This window comes from Apteryx mantelli, chromosome 14, assembly GCF_036417845.1.
Source record: "Apteryx mantelli isolate bAptMan1 chromosome 14, bAptMan1.hap1, whole genome shotgun sequence".
NCBI classification, from domain to species: Eukaryota; Metazoa; Chordata; class Aves; order Apterygiformes; family Apterygidae; genus Apteryx; species Apteryx mantelli.
In genome coordinates, this window is record NC_089991.1 from 20,961,170 (window position 1) to 20,977,575 (window position 16,406).

General features: G+C 41.4%; 1 protein-coding gene across 1 annotated transcript in view; it reads left to right on the top strand.

Moving 5' to 3' along the window:
• The window catches only part of CTNNA1 (catenin alpha 1), a 119,979-nt gene that overhangs the window by 64,731 nt on the left and 38,842 nt on the right, over window positions 1-16,406 (top strand). The window contains exons 8-9 of the mRNA XM_067305168.1: window positions 5,709-5,789; window positions 6,600-6,752. Of these exons, the coding sequence (XP_067161269.1) occupies window positions 5,709-5,789; window positions 6,600-6,752 (234 nt within the window). The remainder of the gene's footprint in view (window positions 1-5,708; window positions 5,790-6,599; window positions 6,753-16,406) is intronic.

Below are 16,406 nucleotides of genomic sequence, written 5' to 3' on the forward strand. Positions count from 1 at the left end.
TAATATTCAAGTTGTTCCCTGGGAACAGTCTTGAGTGTTGAGATGTAATAGGCAGGGAATAAACTCCAGCTGCTTGCAAAATTCACAATATTGCATTTCTTCTGAGACTGAAAACTTGCTTGCATGCTGAGGAAAAACATGTAACAGTGCCATCTGGAGACTTCTCCCCGAACAGGCCCGTCGAGGTGGAGACCGAAACCATCATGTGCAATACGGGAGAAGGAAAAGGGCAAATCCCCCTCAAGAGTAAAACTGCCGGAGCCACAGAACCCTCTTGGGGACGTCGCCCTTACCCCACTCCTGCACAGCAAAGGGACCGGTTTTCCTGGTAAACGCACGTGCTAGGAAAGGAAAATTGGACCCTAAGGCTAGCGCTGTCATTTAGTTAGGCTGACATCTTGTGGAAGGCTTCCTAGTGTATTAGGAACCGCAAATGAGCTGATTTTACTTGATGGGGCTGTGAGTCGTGCGACATCCTTGCGCTTTCGCCTTGGCGGGTGCCAGCTCCCTGCGTCGCCCACGAGCCTGTGGCACGCGGGATGTGCGTCTGTACGTACGGCGTCGTGCGGCTGGAGAGAACTTCACCTTCTGCGCAAAAAGAGGACCGTCAATTCTTGCTGGACATTAGCTCTTCAGCAGTCGTGAAAGTGTTAGCTGCTGCTTTTTTGCCCGAAGACAGGCTCCTTGCTGCGCTGTTACGGCTGCGAGGCGAAGGAAGCTGGCAGAGACGCGTGGCGGCAGCGTTACTGTGCACGTGCTGTCACCTGGATGCGCTACAGCGAAACGGGATTCGCAACGAGCCCCTTTAGACCGAAAGAGGGAAACGGACCTGTGGAAAAAACCGTATCATCCACACACACGTGTCAAACTCCTCAGGCGAGCTGCGGAGGCTTCTGAAGGAGCGATGGCGAAGGGCACGGGAGGTCTGAGTCCTTTTGCGGGGAGCAAAGCGCGCGCAGGCGGGCCTGGCGGCAGCGCAGTGAACATCACCTGGGCTTGCGACAGCGCTCTCCGCCCGGCAGCGGCTGCGCCTTCGGGGTCCTCCGGGCAGCGGCGCGAGCGGAGGAATCGGCCTTTCTCTCTCGGGAACTCTTCAGCAGAACGTGAGCCACCGAGCACAGCCTGACGCCGCGGAAGAGGGGCTTGCTCAGCCGGCAGACCTCCGATGCGAAGGCACTGCTGAAGCTCCTGTGGTGGTGGTCGCTCGTCCTTCCCGGCCATGGCTCGGCACCGTTGCGTCTGGGATTCATTCGCAGCCCTCGCGGCAGGGTGATGAAAGAGTACGGAAGGGAGGGTGCCCTTCGTAGACGTAAAATTAAGCAAGGCGTCAAGGAGGAGACTAAGGGTGCAGCAAGCTGCATGTGAGCACTGACGTCTCGGCGCTTGCCTGTGCAGCGCTGCAGCGGTACTTACACGCTGACGTACGGCTGCCTTTCCTCCTGGCCGGCCAGCAGCAAGGCGTGCCAAACGCTCGTTCTTCCTTCATTAAATCCCCATCCTTAACCACGGCACTGTTTGCTGCACAGACAGCCTGGAAGGCGCTTCGCAGCCTACCTGGAGCGAAAAGCCCTTTCCGAAAGATCTTTTTTAGGCAGTCGCGCATTGGGCCGCGGTCAGGGCTGCACGTTCCTGCCGCAAAGACGGCGGCGGCGGCTCTGGTCGTGCAGCCGGGGCGTAGGCGCCGACGGGCAGCTGATGTGCCTGGGATGTAGCGTGCGGGAGAGGGGGTCTCGGCTGCGCCTGGGATCAACAGGCTGGCTCTTAACCCACCGAACAACTTAGAGTAACGTGAGGGCTGGATGCCGGGTGAGACCCCATCTCCTTCAACAGCCGTGTGGTCTGAGGTTGACTTAAATGGTTGAAACGTCAAGATTGGTGATGAAGGCTTTTGAATTTGTGTTAATTTGCTTCATTTACGTTCTGTTTGCTGGACTTTCTAGATAAAAAAAACCCTCCAAAATATGTCATGGTGGAAGAGTTTAAGAGAATTCCAGCTACAAAAACATTGTTTTCTGGGTAACTATTTTGTAATATATGCAGTGCTGAACCTTGTTGCTGTAAGATAACATTCGTTCACTTATCACCACCATTCTCTGCTTTGTTACGTTTATAAATTAGTTGGCGTTAGACTTGAGCATCAATAGCTGTAGGAAGACTTGGTTCACTCTTTTTTATTCAGATGGCAAGCCTACAACAGGAATGCTTTTTTAACTGAGACAGCGATTGCACTTGCCTCGTTATACTCAAATCCCCTTTCTTTGCTTTAAGCCATTTAAAAATATATATATATTGTGGGGTTAGCTGTAAGAGGAGCCGCAACAGCGAGGATGTGACAGTGACTATTTGTATTGCTTTCCAAGCAGGATAGTAATGATGGTAGAAGAGCGCAGGTTCTAGGGGGTGGGGAAGGGATCAATTTTTAACACCAATTCTAACCTCTTTTATAAAGATCTTATTTAATCTTAGAGTCAATTTGTACCATGGCTGAGTTTTTATTATCCACGATACTGGACAGAGCTGTGATATCTTAATGCAAAATGACAGACGTGGGTAGTGCGACTGTATGAAATCTTGTGAGTCTATTAGCTGCTTGCTGTACAGTTGGCTGCAAAGCTTGTGATTTCCTCCAAGATAGCAGAGTTTAGTGCTGAACATCTGAAAATCCTATTAGTAGTGTTTGAATATTTAGAATTTGCTATTAGTCCTTCTAATCCAAGGCATAAGAGCAGCTGATAGCTGGGATGTGTTATGCTGCTGTGTCATTAGTATATTTGGCTTTTCCTGGAAGCTTGGACTAGAAATAAGGACTTTTATTTTTTTTAAATAATAAGGGTAATTGATTCCTAGAACAGATTACCCAGAGGTGATATGCTGTCACTTTGAGCCTTTAAAAATGATTTATTATGTTAGAGAGAGACTAGCTCAAGCATTTTTGAGCTGTAGTGAGGAACTGGCGGGTAAAATTCGTGGGGGTTGGACGCGCAGGAACTTGGACAAAGTGGTCATCGTGGTCTAGGATGATCTTCACCATTTTTATATGGTCTACCTGGCTCGAGCAGCCAGAAGCTGTACTGCTCCTTCATGTGAGGGTGCTGCAGCAGCCGCTGTCCCACCAGCTAACCACAGGTGGGCTTCCAGGATGCAATTAGCCCCACGGCTAATGTATTATATTTCATTTTATGCAAAAAAAGTCAAGTGACTTGAGTGTAGCCTTCACACTGGCAAAACGTGACACCTGTGTCTCAGGGCCGGGACAAATGAGCTCTATTAGAATTGGCTGTGATGCTTTAAGAGTTTAATGACAGCAGGTTCCCCCTCTGCAGCTGCTGAAGTGCAGGCGTTGATGCTCTTCTCCTACCTCCCTTGGCCAGCTGCAGCCCTTACCAAGGGCCAGCAGGGGTAAGGCGTTAAATTACTGTAGCTAAATTAGCGGGTAATGTTCTCTTGCAACCTTCAGAGTGGAAGTAAACTGGAGCTGCCTTGCTAAAATTTAGTGAGTTTAGGCTATATAGCTCTTTCTGTATTAGTACGTGGTGTGGCTTAATAGGAGCAGCTCAACACTATGAAGTTGTTGCTGCTTCAGCCCTAATGTACACATTACATGCTTTTCTGGCCGTTGTGCTTTGGAGTAGCTGTGGTCCAGTCCTGTGGACTGAGCATCCCTTAGTGGAAACCATGGCTGTGGTTTCCTTTCGTCTGAAAGGTATCCCATTCACCTGTGCCAAGGCTGTTTTGTGCTGGGAACTGCAGGACACCAAAGTGGAAGTGATTGGTAGATGTGCTTCAGAAACCTACTCCTGTTTCACATTAAAATGGTAATGTAGGTGCACCCGTGGAGAAATAAAATGGCACTTCTTGGAACAGCTGAATGTTTGGCTTTCTACCTGATAGGTGAACATGTGTCTTACACCCACCCTTAAGTATTCCTGGAAAAAATGTGCACGTGTATGTGGAGGGGAGTGCTAAAGTTTCATTAAAGTAATTGCATTGCAATAGGTAAAAATGATGCGAGTGTCAGAAAGCATCAGAAATTGGAATTGTAGATTTATGACTCATAGCAGGCTTTTGGTCTGACCAACAGCAGCTGGCAAATATTAGCGGTCTAGGTGACTTCCCTCTTGTGAGCAGCCTTTTATTTGCTTTGGGAGCATAATGAATGCAAATAGGCAAAAACCCACCAGCACCACCACCGTCACGACTGCGGCTTGAGAGCAAGGGAAGATTGCGTTCGGTACAATCTGCATGAATGCTCCCCAGCCTTAAATGGATTTTTATTTTTTTATTTATTTATTTTTCATGTCTACCAAGCATGGGAGCAACAAACTGTTCAAAAAATAAGTAGCAGTAATTTTCACTTTATTCAGAGGCTTCTGCTTTGATTTTCGAGTGTGGAGTGGAAAGCAGAACAACTTGGGGTCTGCTGACACTGCTGGCATGGTTGGAACTGACTTTGTTTTTTCATTTCAGGTGGTTTTCAGTTGCCTTTTGTGATGAAAATCAAATTACTTGACCAGGGAGGTGACATATCTTCAATGATTTATTTAACTGTGATGACTTCAGAGCATCCTAATTGTTGTTTCCAGTTTTGTTTAATTTTTACTTCGGCTGTGTCCCAGACCCCGGATTTGGGATTCCAAGCTGTCCATCCACGTAGTTCAGAGCAACATGTCACCTGGAGAAGTGATAATTGGCATACCCTCCCTTTAGTGCTGTTAACTGGGTTTCTTTCTCAGCAGGCTAATTATATCGATTGTGCCATTGAACTTTAGAAATTGGTTTGTGGTTGCATAAAGCATGTTTCAAAATCCTCACATGAGGAATATAAAGAAAAAGCTCCCAGTGAAGCTATAAGGACACCATTGCTTTATCTGGTGCTCCCAAATTGAAACAAATCAGAATATTTTGGGCCCAATGTCTGCTTATGAAGAGAGAAGTTGTTACTGCTTCCCGGTCCCCCTTTCCCTCTTCAACAGCGTTGCTAATGAGACTTTCTGCATCAAACCTTGGGGAAACCCAGCACTTGGCGGTGGGCCTGGATACTCATCTGATGGTGGGTTTCGTCCCCAACAAGTCTTTTTGCAAGGATTTTGCCTTTTAATGTAGTTAATTTTTGGTTTAGACCTGTGACCGCTCAAGAACAATCTTTGGTGACAGTCGTGGAGTGTACAACAGCGTAAGGGAGCACCATCGGGTCGCTGCCCGCGGCGCGTGCGTCTGTCGGTGCGAGGTAGCGCATCGGGTGCTCGTGTGCAAACCGTAGACTTTGGGTGCTCTTGGTAGAGGAGGTTGCAGAAGGCTCAGGATTTAAGCAGGGCTATTCTGCATGGGGCTGGGTGAGCCATTTTGGACGTGAGGTTGGGTGCAAACCATGTGATCGTTGGTAGATCTCTTGGAGAAGAGAAATCTGAAATTTAGAGTTTAAATATGGTCTCTGGCTGATTTGTGAAACCATCATTTTTCTCTGGGAAGAAGCTAACCAGTGTTGAGGCTAAAATCTTCTGCTGTAAGATAGTGCCATGCTGCCCAAACCTGCCAGTAACAGTAGTGCTCTATTAGCGACATGGAGAGTTTCTTTCTAACTTGCATAATCGATTTAAAAAGGAGGGTGAGGGAAAAAAAAGCTGAAAATGCATTTGAAATAAATAATATTGGCTTTACTTCGAGACCCTGAACACCCTGTGTACCTCTCTCTGTCTCTTGTTTTCCAGGCGGGACGCAAAGAAAGAAGTGATGCGCTGAATTCTGCAATTGATAAAATGACCAAGAAGACCAGAGACTTGCGTAGACAGGTAGTTAATGTTTAAAGTTAGTACTTGTCGAGACGAATGCCTTTCTGCATGTATTCCCCCTTAGAGATATGTTAGCCGTTGATTTGTTTCCAGCTGCCAATAGGGTTGCCTGCTTGTGTTTAGTGAATTAAATGCTCGAAGCTTCTAGTGCCTCTTTCACATGGCAGCTTGGGGGTTGGAAATGTAAACCCTCTGTTAACCATATAATAAACATGTTTGCCATCAGGACAATTAAGAATCAAAAATTAATTTAAAAAAAAAGGGAGGGGGGCAAATTTCATAGTGTTTAAATGTAATCAGTTGCATTTTATAATTCTGCTGGTCTTCATTTCAGAGAGCCTATTTTTTTAAATACAAGATACACAGGCTACAGTCCATATGTAACATTAATTTTCTTAATTTTTTTTTAAAGCAACATGTTCCCCTTTGCAAGTAAATGTGGGATCAAGTTTGTTCAAAAATTATTTTATTCTAGCAGAAAAATAAAAGTAGTTAAATCAGCATGTTATTTAATCAGCTGAGAGAAAGCAGCAAATCTACTCAGACAAAACCAATATGAGCTGCTAAATCAATATTTGCGGCCAAACTGGTGACTTGCACTCACATAACTAATCCATTTTTTTTAAGGAGATTTAATTTAAATTGAAGCAAGAACTGTATAGACAAGACTTAGTACAGGGAAAGCCTTGGTCACACAAAGGAAAAAGAATCAACAACAGAACGATTTTAGCTTTGCATATTAATACAGCGAAAGGAAAATAGCATTGGAACACTAGTGAAAAATAACTCATTCGTTTATTTTTATTTTAGCTCCGCAAAGCTGTAATGGACCACGTATCAGATTCTTTTCTGGAAACAAATGTTCCACTTTTAGTATTGATTGAAGCTGCCAAGAATGGGAATGAAAAAGAAGTTAAAGAATATGCCCAGGTTTTCCGTGAACATGCCAATAAATTGATTGAGGTAAGATGGTACAAATTAAAATTAAATTAGTGCTTGTTAAATTAAGGCACAGCTAGGCAAAACACATTTTTCAATTGTGTTGAAACAAACAGCAAACTTTGTAACAAACTTGTGTTTAGATACCTTTTAAATAATTAAAATTGAGGGATTATTAAAAAGAAGCAGCTACTGTTAAATAGCTCATGCAATCTTAGAGGTTATGTAGCATGAGAGTATTATTATGCTCTTACCTCTCTTTGCTTTGTTAATTGGAGATGGAAAAAGATTTGGAGATGGAAAAAGATATGGAGGAAGGGAGACTGGCATCAGTTTGCTGCTGTATAATCTGACCTGTTGCTTGAAGTTTGGAGCGTTTTTGTTGTTGTTGTTGTTTTTTCCCTTGGTAAAATAACAGTGCATTTGAACAGGACTTTAGTGTGAAACTTTCTAGAATGAACAGCTGCTTGTGTATGTGTCGAACAAGCAAATGTACAAACAAAAAAAATTCCAGTAATAACCCAAATCAATCCTTGCCATTTTTTCTAATAAAGAAACAAAGGTCATCAAACTGAATTTACTCCAAACTATAAAACTAATCTCTAGGAGGATTAACGTAAATGAGACTGACCTGTCTTAATTAAAATCCATTAGTCAGCCATTAAAGCTAATCGTTTTGCAACAGATACTGCATTTATGAAGAGAAACTTAAGTTCATGCCGTGCTTTTATGAACTCATCTTGGTAACCTTATCCTATTGCTGTAGTTTTCACATTGTGGTTTTTGTGCGTGTTTAGGCTAAATGCCAGAGAGCAAACTTCTACAGTTATTGTGTAAGAAAAGTGACATTAGGAATAAACTTCAAAAATTCTTTCTGTGTGCTTACATATACTTTGAGGAACCAGCTGACTTTAACCTCGGTAGCCATCTGTAAAGAGTCAGATACCAGTTAAAATTTTTTTTGCTCTCCTAGTTTTACTGCTGTTGTACTGTAATTGAGTCTGTGCATCTGTTAGGCTCATCTTGAATACTTTCACACAACTTGACAGATTTAAATGGCTTCAAGAATAAGACTTATCAAACATCAGTAAGAGGTTTTTTTCCTGACTGTAGTTACAGTTGAGGCTCTTTAGTGCAACGCGGTGTCCACGCAAGGCTTTTATCAGCATAGTTGCAAAGGACTCATTGCACTGCTGCATATTCTATCAGCTGGCTTCCCTGCCACCCTCAGTAGGTGAGCCGTCATTCCTGGTTCTGCTCACAGTACGCCTGCCTTCTGAAGAGCAGTGGATAGCTGTCATCGGCATGTAAGAAGAGTTTTGACTGACCTCACCTTGTGTGTAAAATACCAAGCTGCAAATTAATTTTCCAGAACCTTTCTGCTGCCAAACATTCTGTCTTTCACGAAAGAATATTCCCGTGAAAGTACGTGTTAAACAACATTTCCGACTGGCATCAAAGGGTTCTGCTAAAATGATATGCTGCTGCAACAACCTTTTGGAGGTTTGCTTATTGCTTTTGCTGTCTAAGATGTAACTCTAGCTATAGACTAGCGTGATCGAGATAGCTTATAAACCTCTTCCATGAATGCAGATGGATTGATGCATATGCCTAGCTTCTCTCTCTGCACAGAAGGGGAGTAGAGAGCTTTATGCAACGCCTGCAGAGCCCTTGTCTCTAGGGGTGGAGAGCCACTGCAGAGTCGTACGTGATGTCAAATTCACTGTAAAGGAAGACAGGTGAGGGCTGGGTTGCGTTTCTAACGTTTCTGTATGCCTCCGTCAGAATGGCGAATGATTTTTGTGAGTTCCCGTGCGATTCCGCTCTTGGCTGGAAAACTCAGCCGCGGGTATCTGGAGAAGCAATGAAGACTATGTAAGAGCAGAGCAGATGATGTTACACTTAGGGAGATTAGGAGTGATTGCTTCCACCTGTTTTCAGTGCAGCAGAAGTGTGCCTGGTAGTTTATCATAACTACCCTCAGAAATACGCTGAGTGAGTCAAGACATCAAATGTGACAGACCAGCTGCGGTGCAGAATAGAGTTGTGTTGTGCATCACGCTGTGATGGACAAACCGCTCTGTTTTAAATGTAGAACAGCACCTGTCCCTTCCCGCGTGCTAAGGAAAGGCAGGAAATGCATGGAGGGGACGCACTCTGCAGTAGGTAACTCGGAGGATCCCCATCTGAATTAGTAAATAGCTTTACACCTTGGATTTAATATAGACCGTTGTCCTTTGACCTGAAGGAGTAAGTGCTGCTTTCCTTGTAAACCAGCCACTAGAGGGGACTGCAATATATTCTTTGACACTGAGCTATTGCAAGTGTTCACTAGACAGGAGCGGTGGAAGTGCCAGGCCAGGGCTCGACGCTTCTGTGCTTGGGTTAGCGTGAAGACTTGTTGCTCCTGGCCTGAACAGAGTGTTTATGGGCCCTCATAGCATTAATAAGCTGCACAGGCAAGCCCATGATTTGAGTATTTTTATTTTAAATGTTCCCTTCTTGGTTGCAGAATGCTGTCTACTTCTGTAGTGCCTAAAACCTAGACGATCGGATTTGACCGAAAGATGTAATGGCCACAAAAATCAGATTTGCCTGGTGGGTCCATATCTCCTAGATAAGCCACAGAGAATCAGTGTCCCAAAGGGCTTCCATTTAATTTGTTTCCCTCTCAGTAAAATACTTAGCTCCCTTATCCTACTTTTTGAAAACTGAAAAACAGTAAATAGTAAAATGTCTTGATTCCTCTATGTTGAATAATACATTTCAAAAACAGCTTTCAAAATTGCTGTGTGCTAACAGTCCATTAACTAGCTAGTACTCTTCCTGGGTCTTGTTAAAGGAGCTTAATTCAGGAATAGAGAAGCTGATTTAAATGCAGTACATGAGGATAACAAAAGACACAGCATTTTGGGAACCAGTGCAGGAGAAAGTTAAATTTACTCATGAACTATGAAAGTGTTGCTAACTACAACTGTAAATTACATACTCGTGTCCCAGCATTTTTTTATGATGCTGTTATATGCTGGATAAAGTAGCCCTGGTTTTCAAACCTGTAACTTTGTCTTCTTTTGAGGAAAGACATGGTATCTTTAGATGTAAGGTCTCTCCTCAGAAACTAAACTGTCCTGAAACTTTGTGTTTATTTGCAATGATCTTGCTCAGCACCTTACCGACTTCTCATTTGTCCTGGTCTTACGCACAAGCTGTCTTCATGCACCTTGCTATAGCCACGATAATGGTGCTTGTAGTTGTTCTCTAGAAAGTAAAAAGGCCATAAATGTCGAGCAGAAACTTGTAGCTACACTATTGAATGCTTCAGCAAAATTAGAAATTAGGTTGTTGACTTGTCATCGCATTGTACTATGTAGTTTTAATTAGGTTTCTCAGACCTTGAAGGAAAAAAATTACATGGGTAAAGGCAGATGAGAGTCCAGGTAAAAGCTTGCAATAGCTGTTTGCTTGCTGAAGAACTTTTTGGAAAGAGGGAATTTGTAACTTAAAGTAAATAACCTTGTCTTACAGGAATGAGTTCAGTGTTAATTGTTTCTCAAATTTTTATTTTTAAGTGTCTCAGAGAAACCAGAAAGCTGAAAGCTCTCGATGTTTCATGAGCATCAGTTTTTACAGTTGCTTTAATTTATCTGAAAGGACTACTCTCTGCCTTTTTTATGCACTAGGTTGTATCTTGGGTATAGAGAGATGATTTTTCCCATCTTCAGTGAAAACCTTCAAACAGATGTAGACTGCAAATTTGCTTGCTTGGAAAGAATCACATTTGGGCACTCACAGCTCCATACGTTATTTGTAGCCTCTCACTGAGATTTTTCCCCTTCTGTTACCCTGACTGTCTAGCCCTGTATTCTAGAATAATTCTTCAGACTTTAATCTAAAAATATCACTCTCCAGAAGCTAAAAGCTTTGCATACTTAGACACTTTCATTACAGTTCATCATGATTTGCCCATACTTGCAGACTATATGTTCTTCAGTGAGCCAAACTGCTGTATTTTTTTAACATGTGAAAAGCTTTTAAAACATCTGAAATGGATAAAACATAGTTTGATGTTTAAAATGATAACTAGCTTTTGGGCACCTAGAGAATGGCTTCAAACAAAACAAAGATTTTGAATAACTGAGGCTTGCCAGTCCTATGTTTTTTGAGATATAGCTTACTTGGGCATAGACAATTATCTGTCTTATAAAAGGTATGCACTTTTTCTGTCTCTTATATAGTTATGAAAAATGAAGGATGGGTTGAAAGTGTCCAGAAATAATTTGGTCTCCCAAGATCTTCCTGCCTATCTGTTATTCAACTGATGGACAAAGTTTTGTATAAACTTCATAAAATTAGCATTTTTGAAGGTGTGAGTGGACTGGTTTTGCTCATTCCTTAGCTATTCTTTCTTCATCTTTAATATCAAAGGTACTGTGGAGGGACTTAAAATGTGAACTAAGGTATGTATCAATGCAGAAAGACAGGCATGCATCTTGGGTGAAAAGCACCCAGAGAAAGCATAGCGCTTGACATCAGAATCAAATATTGACTTGGAACGCTCTTCTGAATCTTTGGGTACGTCAGTCTCTCTAAACTTGGCATTTACCAGGCTAGAGTCATTATCAATCATTACCATGGTATCTCAGCACCCGTTTTTCCAGTTCAGTAATCTAATTTAGAAGAACCCCAGCCCCCCTGCAAACCAAAGTTTGTCTTTTACTTGCTTTTATTTTGACAATAAGTATGTATTACAATGGAAATGTCCTTGGACGCTATGGTCTGGAGAGGAGAGGCAGAGTTGGTCCAACTCAAGAATAATTTCCCATTTTAAGATGCATAGCAAAGTATCTCTTCCAAAGAACAGGCACGTTTTTTGTAATTTGTCTATGGATAACCCAGGCAGCAATTTAAAACAAATGTCTTCAGCAAATGACCAGTATAATTCTAATATGCCCTCTAAAATCTGACACTTTTCCAGAAGTGATGCACTTTCCTTGCAAGTTCATTTTATTAGTCAACTAAGTCATAAATAAATTAAGTTCTGCTCGTAGAATGTGCCCTCCCTACACACATTCATAATCAGTAAAGTAGGAAAGCCTCAGCAAATAACTGTTCATCCATTTTCCAACAAAACTGGATATACTTATTTAATACATCATAAATAAAAGCAAGTGACCTTTTAATAGGATAACTTTTGTTCTTGTAAGTTTTTTGAGGCCGATATTCTAATACTCTACTAAATTATGTATGATAGGGTCTATAAAATGGTGGTATAGATTAAAAATCAGAGAGAAGGAGGAGTAGGAACACAAACCTTAGGATATTTACTATGAAAACTGGAAAGAAATAATATGCATGGAGGGACCAAGGTGATTAGTAATCTGACACGGAAACTAATGGAGAAATGAAGTGGTCAAAGATGAAGTCGAACCTTGACGTATGGATAGTGATTGGGGTGTTTGGGGACATTATTTGAAAATCATCCAGGTTTGCTGCTGCAGTCGAATGAAGAAGAGGCATTTCTGCCCTGTCTTTTCTATAGGAGCATTTGTTATGTTACTGTTTTGCATGACTTGAGAACGTGGCGCTTGGGCCAAGGGAGATGCCGAGGCTGTAGAAGTTGGAGGCTGTAGTGCTAGACTGGTAGGAGTTGGAGGCTATGGTTTGGCAAATATATTAATGTCCTTTTCTCATCCCAGTTATTTCTTCTGTTCCTTTTTCCTTTGGAAAACAGATGGAAGCATTTGGTAGGGAAGGAAAAATCTATAAAAGATGTCAGAAATGTAAGTACAGTTGAATATTGGTGCTGTTGATGTGATGTTTTTAGAGGCTGGTAAAAAGCCTGAACTACTTCCTCTTTCAGACATTTGAATCTTTTAATTTTAACAGCATTTTTAGTAGCTTTTTGGATACAGCATTTATAGATGCGTCATAAATGTTTAAATAATATAAGTAATGGCATTGGTGCATCATCATCTTATTCATTAGCAATATTGGAATATTAGTCATGTAATGTCATGAAGGAGTTGCCTGTGTAGTGCTCATTCCTTTTACTACTTTGTTGCCTTCTTCAAGAGCCTAATGTACTTATAATTCCCATTAAACTTGCCATGAACAGTTGTCTGAACCACCAGAAACTGTTTTAAACAGCTAATGGTAGGCACCAAGTTGGAAGCCTTTGGGAAGATCATACTGCAACATGATCTGAGTGAAAGGCAAAATGAGATAGGAGAGAATTCTGATTTCCATTTTGTCTGATAAGTGTAGAGGCTTTTTTGATACAGTTTTTTTTTTCAGGCACCATCCAAATATCACCGTTAGGAACACTTTTATTTTAAAGAAGAATGTTTGTGGTGTTAAGAAGCATCTAACATGAGGATTCGCTTTGGAAGTTTTTGGCTAGTGTCATATCTAAACTATGTACCACAGGTGTGATTTCTGTCATGGTAGCTAAGGAAGACTTGTGTGTTTTAAAGTTATAACAACATTTTATCAATTTAGCTTCTTTGTGTGAGGAAAGAATAATTATTATGCCAAACAGACATCTGCTGTTACGGCTGCATCCGTGAGGGGCACATTGCCCACATGATGCGCTGGTGCTCCTTTGCTAGCTATGTCCTCCAGGTCAAGTCGATAAAAAGGATAATCTACCAATCCAGAAATAAAGGTATACCTGTATGGGTAGTACTCTCCTGCTGTGGATATATTTTATGCTACTGATATACTAGTCCCCTTCAGACAGCGCCCTCCCCCTTTTTTGAGACAAATGCCTTGCTGTTGGCAAAGAGCTAGAAGCACTCTGCCTTCTGCACTGGCTTCTCAGCAAATGGGACCCGGTTCAATTTGTCATGATGTGCAAACTCTGGTTTTGCCCAGCTACTTGGAAAGTTGCCTTTCTCTAAGAAGCTCTGACAACACTCGAGGTTTACACTCTGTCAGAGAAAGAAGTCCTCTCCAAGCATGGGAAGAACTCAGCAGCGTTGAGCAGAGCTTTTGCAGGACAGCTATACCTAGACTAGCACACAGTAGCTGGAGAGGTATTTGTAGACAGCTTGCTTATATTGAGAGTCAGATTCAAAGCTTTCTTCCTTAACTAGACTTCTATGCATACAGACCCAATATGCCAGCTATAAGTTTTGAGATTTGATCATCCAAAAAGAATGTTACCTCTGAAAATATTAAGCTGTTGCTCGAATATTGTAAGGAAGCAGAAAATACCCAGTGTCTTAAGTCTGTGATGCCTGTTTGTTCTTTCAGTTGTCAGTCGGTTGAAATAAAAAACACCTGAACTCCCTGTTTCTCATTCTCTCTCATCTTTTGAAGTCTGAAAATATTTTGCATGCCAGTTTTTTTCCATCTGGCTGAAAATTTCCCCTCTGTGATTTTATAATGAAGCTTGAAATTAAAATTGTTCTCGTCTTCGGCATAAGAATAATCATAAGTTTGCAGAGTTCTACAAACAGTGGTTATTTCAATTTTAGTCTGTAGTTCCCCTCAGTCTTTATGTCTAGAGTTTTTCTATATGTGTGGCTCATTTGATTTTAAGATTTTTACTATTTTAATATATTGTGATTGTTGCCCACAACGAGCTTTTGAAATGTACCTTCTGCGGAGCTGCAGCCACTTGCAGCTCCTGAAGTCATTAGAATCACAGGATGACACCCAATAACTTGCTCCAAAGGCTCTATGGACTTGAACCAAAAGTCCTCTCTGCCATCCCTCCGCACATTAAAGTGGTGAAACTGTTTTGTGTAGTTCAGAAAGGCCCATGCTGCTCCAAAACTGGTGATTTTATAGAACTTGTAGATATGATGCAGGTTCCCCCCCCCCCCGCCCCCCCCCCGTGTGATGCCTGTTAGGACTGGACTTTACAATGCTCACATGTTTCTTGAATATTATAGTCAATGAGTGAATTAATAAATATGTGGACTTACTGAATAATAAAAGCCTTTCTTTCAAGAGGGATGGAAATTACATAGTTGACGCATCTCTTCAGAGAGTCCTCAGTTGCCACTTACTTTGGCTGGGACATTCATTCCTGCCAGCAAATGAACCTTCACAGGCTTTGACCATCAGGAAGTGAATCTGGACCTCTTTCTTAATGCAGGGCAGGAAGAAACTAGATGTGCTGGGAGAACTTGAATTTTGTGAGGATATCAGATACAATTTCTTCAGCAGGTCATTAAAGGGAAAATGTTGAGTGGTTGTTTGTCCATTCCTTTTTTTTTTACATTTAAAATGGGCAATTTTTCCATGCTCAAAAGTGAGAATTTTCATTCCCAGAGTAATTGTAGTATAAAATAACAAAAATGGAGCAAGAAGATAACATTTTGAAATTTCACTGGAAATTAAAATGCCAGAAACTAACACCTTTGAAAATCTTTGTTTCCATGCTGTTGAAATTCCCAAATTGTCTATATATAGTGAAACTGTGTTTCCCTGTTATTTTTGCGTAAAGATTTGTGAGCATTAATTGAGAGGATTCTGGGTAACGTTAAACTGAATTGTTAAGTTTTTCAGTAGGAAAACCATCTAAAAACTCGTGTACTTTCGGAATGCTGATTTTACATCTGCAGTTTTAAATAGGTGTAGTCAGACTCTTAAAATTCAATTAATATATGTTTGTCTCCTGCATAGTAACATATAATCCTTATTTATAACAATGTTGTGTGGCGGAGACAGGCTCAGACGTTGTTAAATAAATCATGCATTAATAAAGAATTACAGAACCTGCTTTTTTGGATTATGCAATTGCTGGATGGTCATGTCCAGCACCCATCTAAAAGAGGGCTTTACACATTTGACTTCTTGAAGAAGCTCTTCTAAAAGTGACCTGTAAACAAGGTGGAAAAAGTTGGTGGTGATTCTTTGAAGTCAGTGCAGGTATACAATGCAAAAATTCTAATACAGCCTACAGTGTCAGCCTTTGAAACCCTTGGAAAGGAAGATTTTGTGTTTTGGAGACTCTAGTTCGTTTTTTCTTGTGGTTGGTCTTTTATTGAGTGACATGGTTGGTCTTTTATTGAAAAAGCAATTTGTCAATCTTTTAGTAGATACTTCCATATAAAATAAGTCCTTTACCAAAGCTAAGATGTTCAGTGCAAAGAGAAAGTTTAACAAGTACAGACCTGTAGCAGTACTTCTTGATTATTTTCAAAGGTGTAATCTAATGAATGTAATGATGATCCCAACTCATGTAGTTGAGGCTGCTGCAGTTTTGGAATCGATGGAAAACACTGCTCTTTATTCATTATCTGAACAAATTTCAAGTGTGTGTGTGGGGGGGAGATCAGGTTAAAAAGGTTAAAATTGCCTAATGTCAAAGAGCCTGGTTGTTTAGAACAGCAAACAATAAAAGTGTAGGTTGACAAATTGTTGCTAATTGAGGGAAACATTTCTTTAGAAATATCGTGACTTTTCCCTAATAAATCAGTAAATTCAGAAGAAGCAAAATAACTAGAATTTGAGATGAAGTCTCTCTCAATGGCAGATGATACAAAAACCTTCCCCAATTTCTTTTGTATTGGAATCGTACCTTCTTGTTAATACCTTATACCCAGTTGACTCTTCTCACTGAGATGGTGCCTACTTTAGAGAGAAGCAGTGAAGTGATGCCTCCTCTAAAGGCATCATCATCTCATCTTGCAACACTCTGTCACTGTTAATACAAATCAAACATGA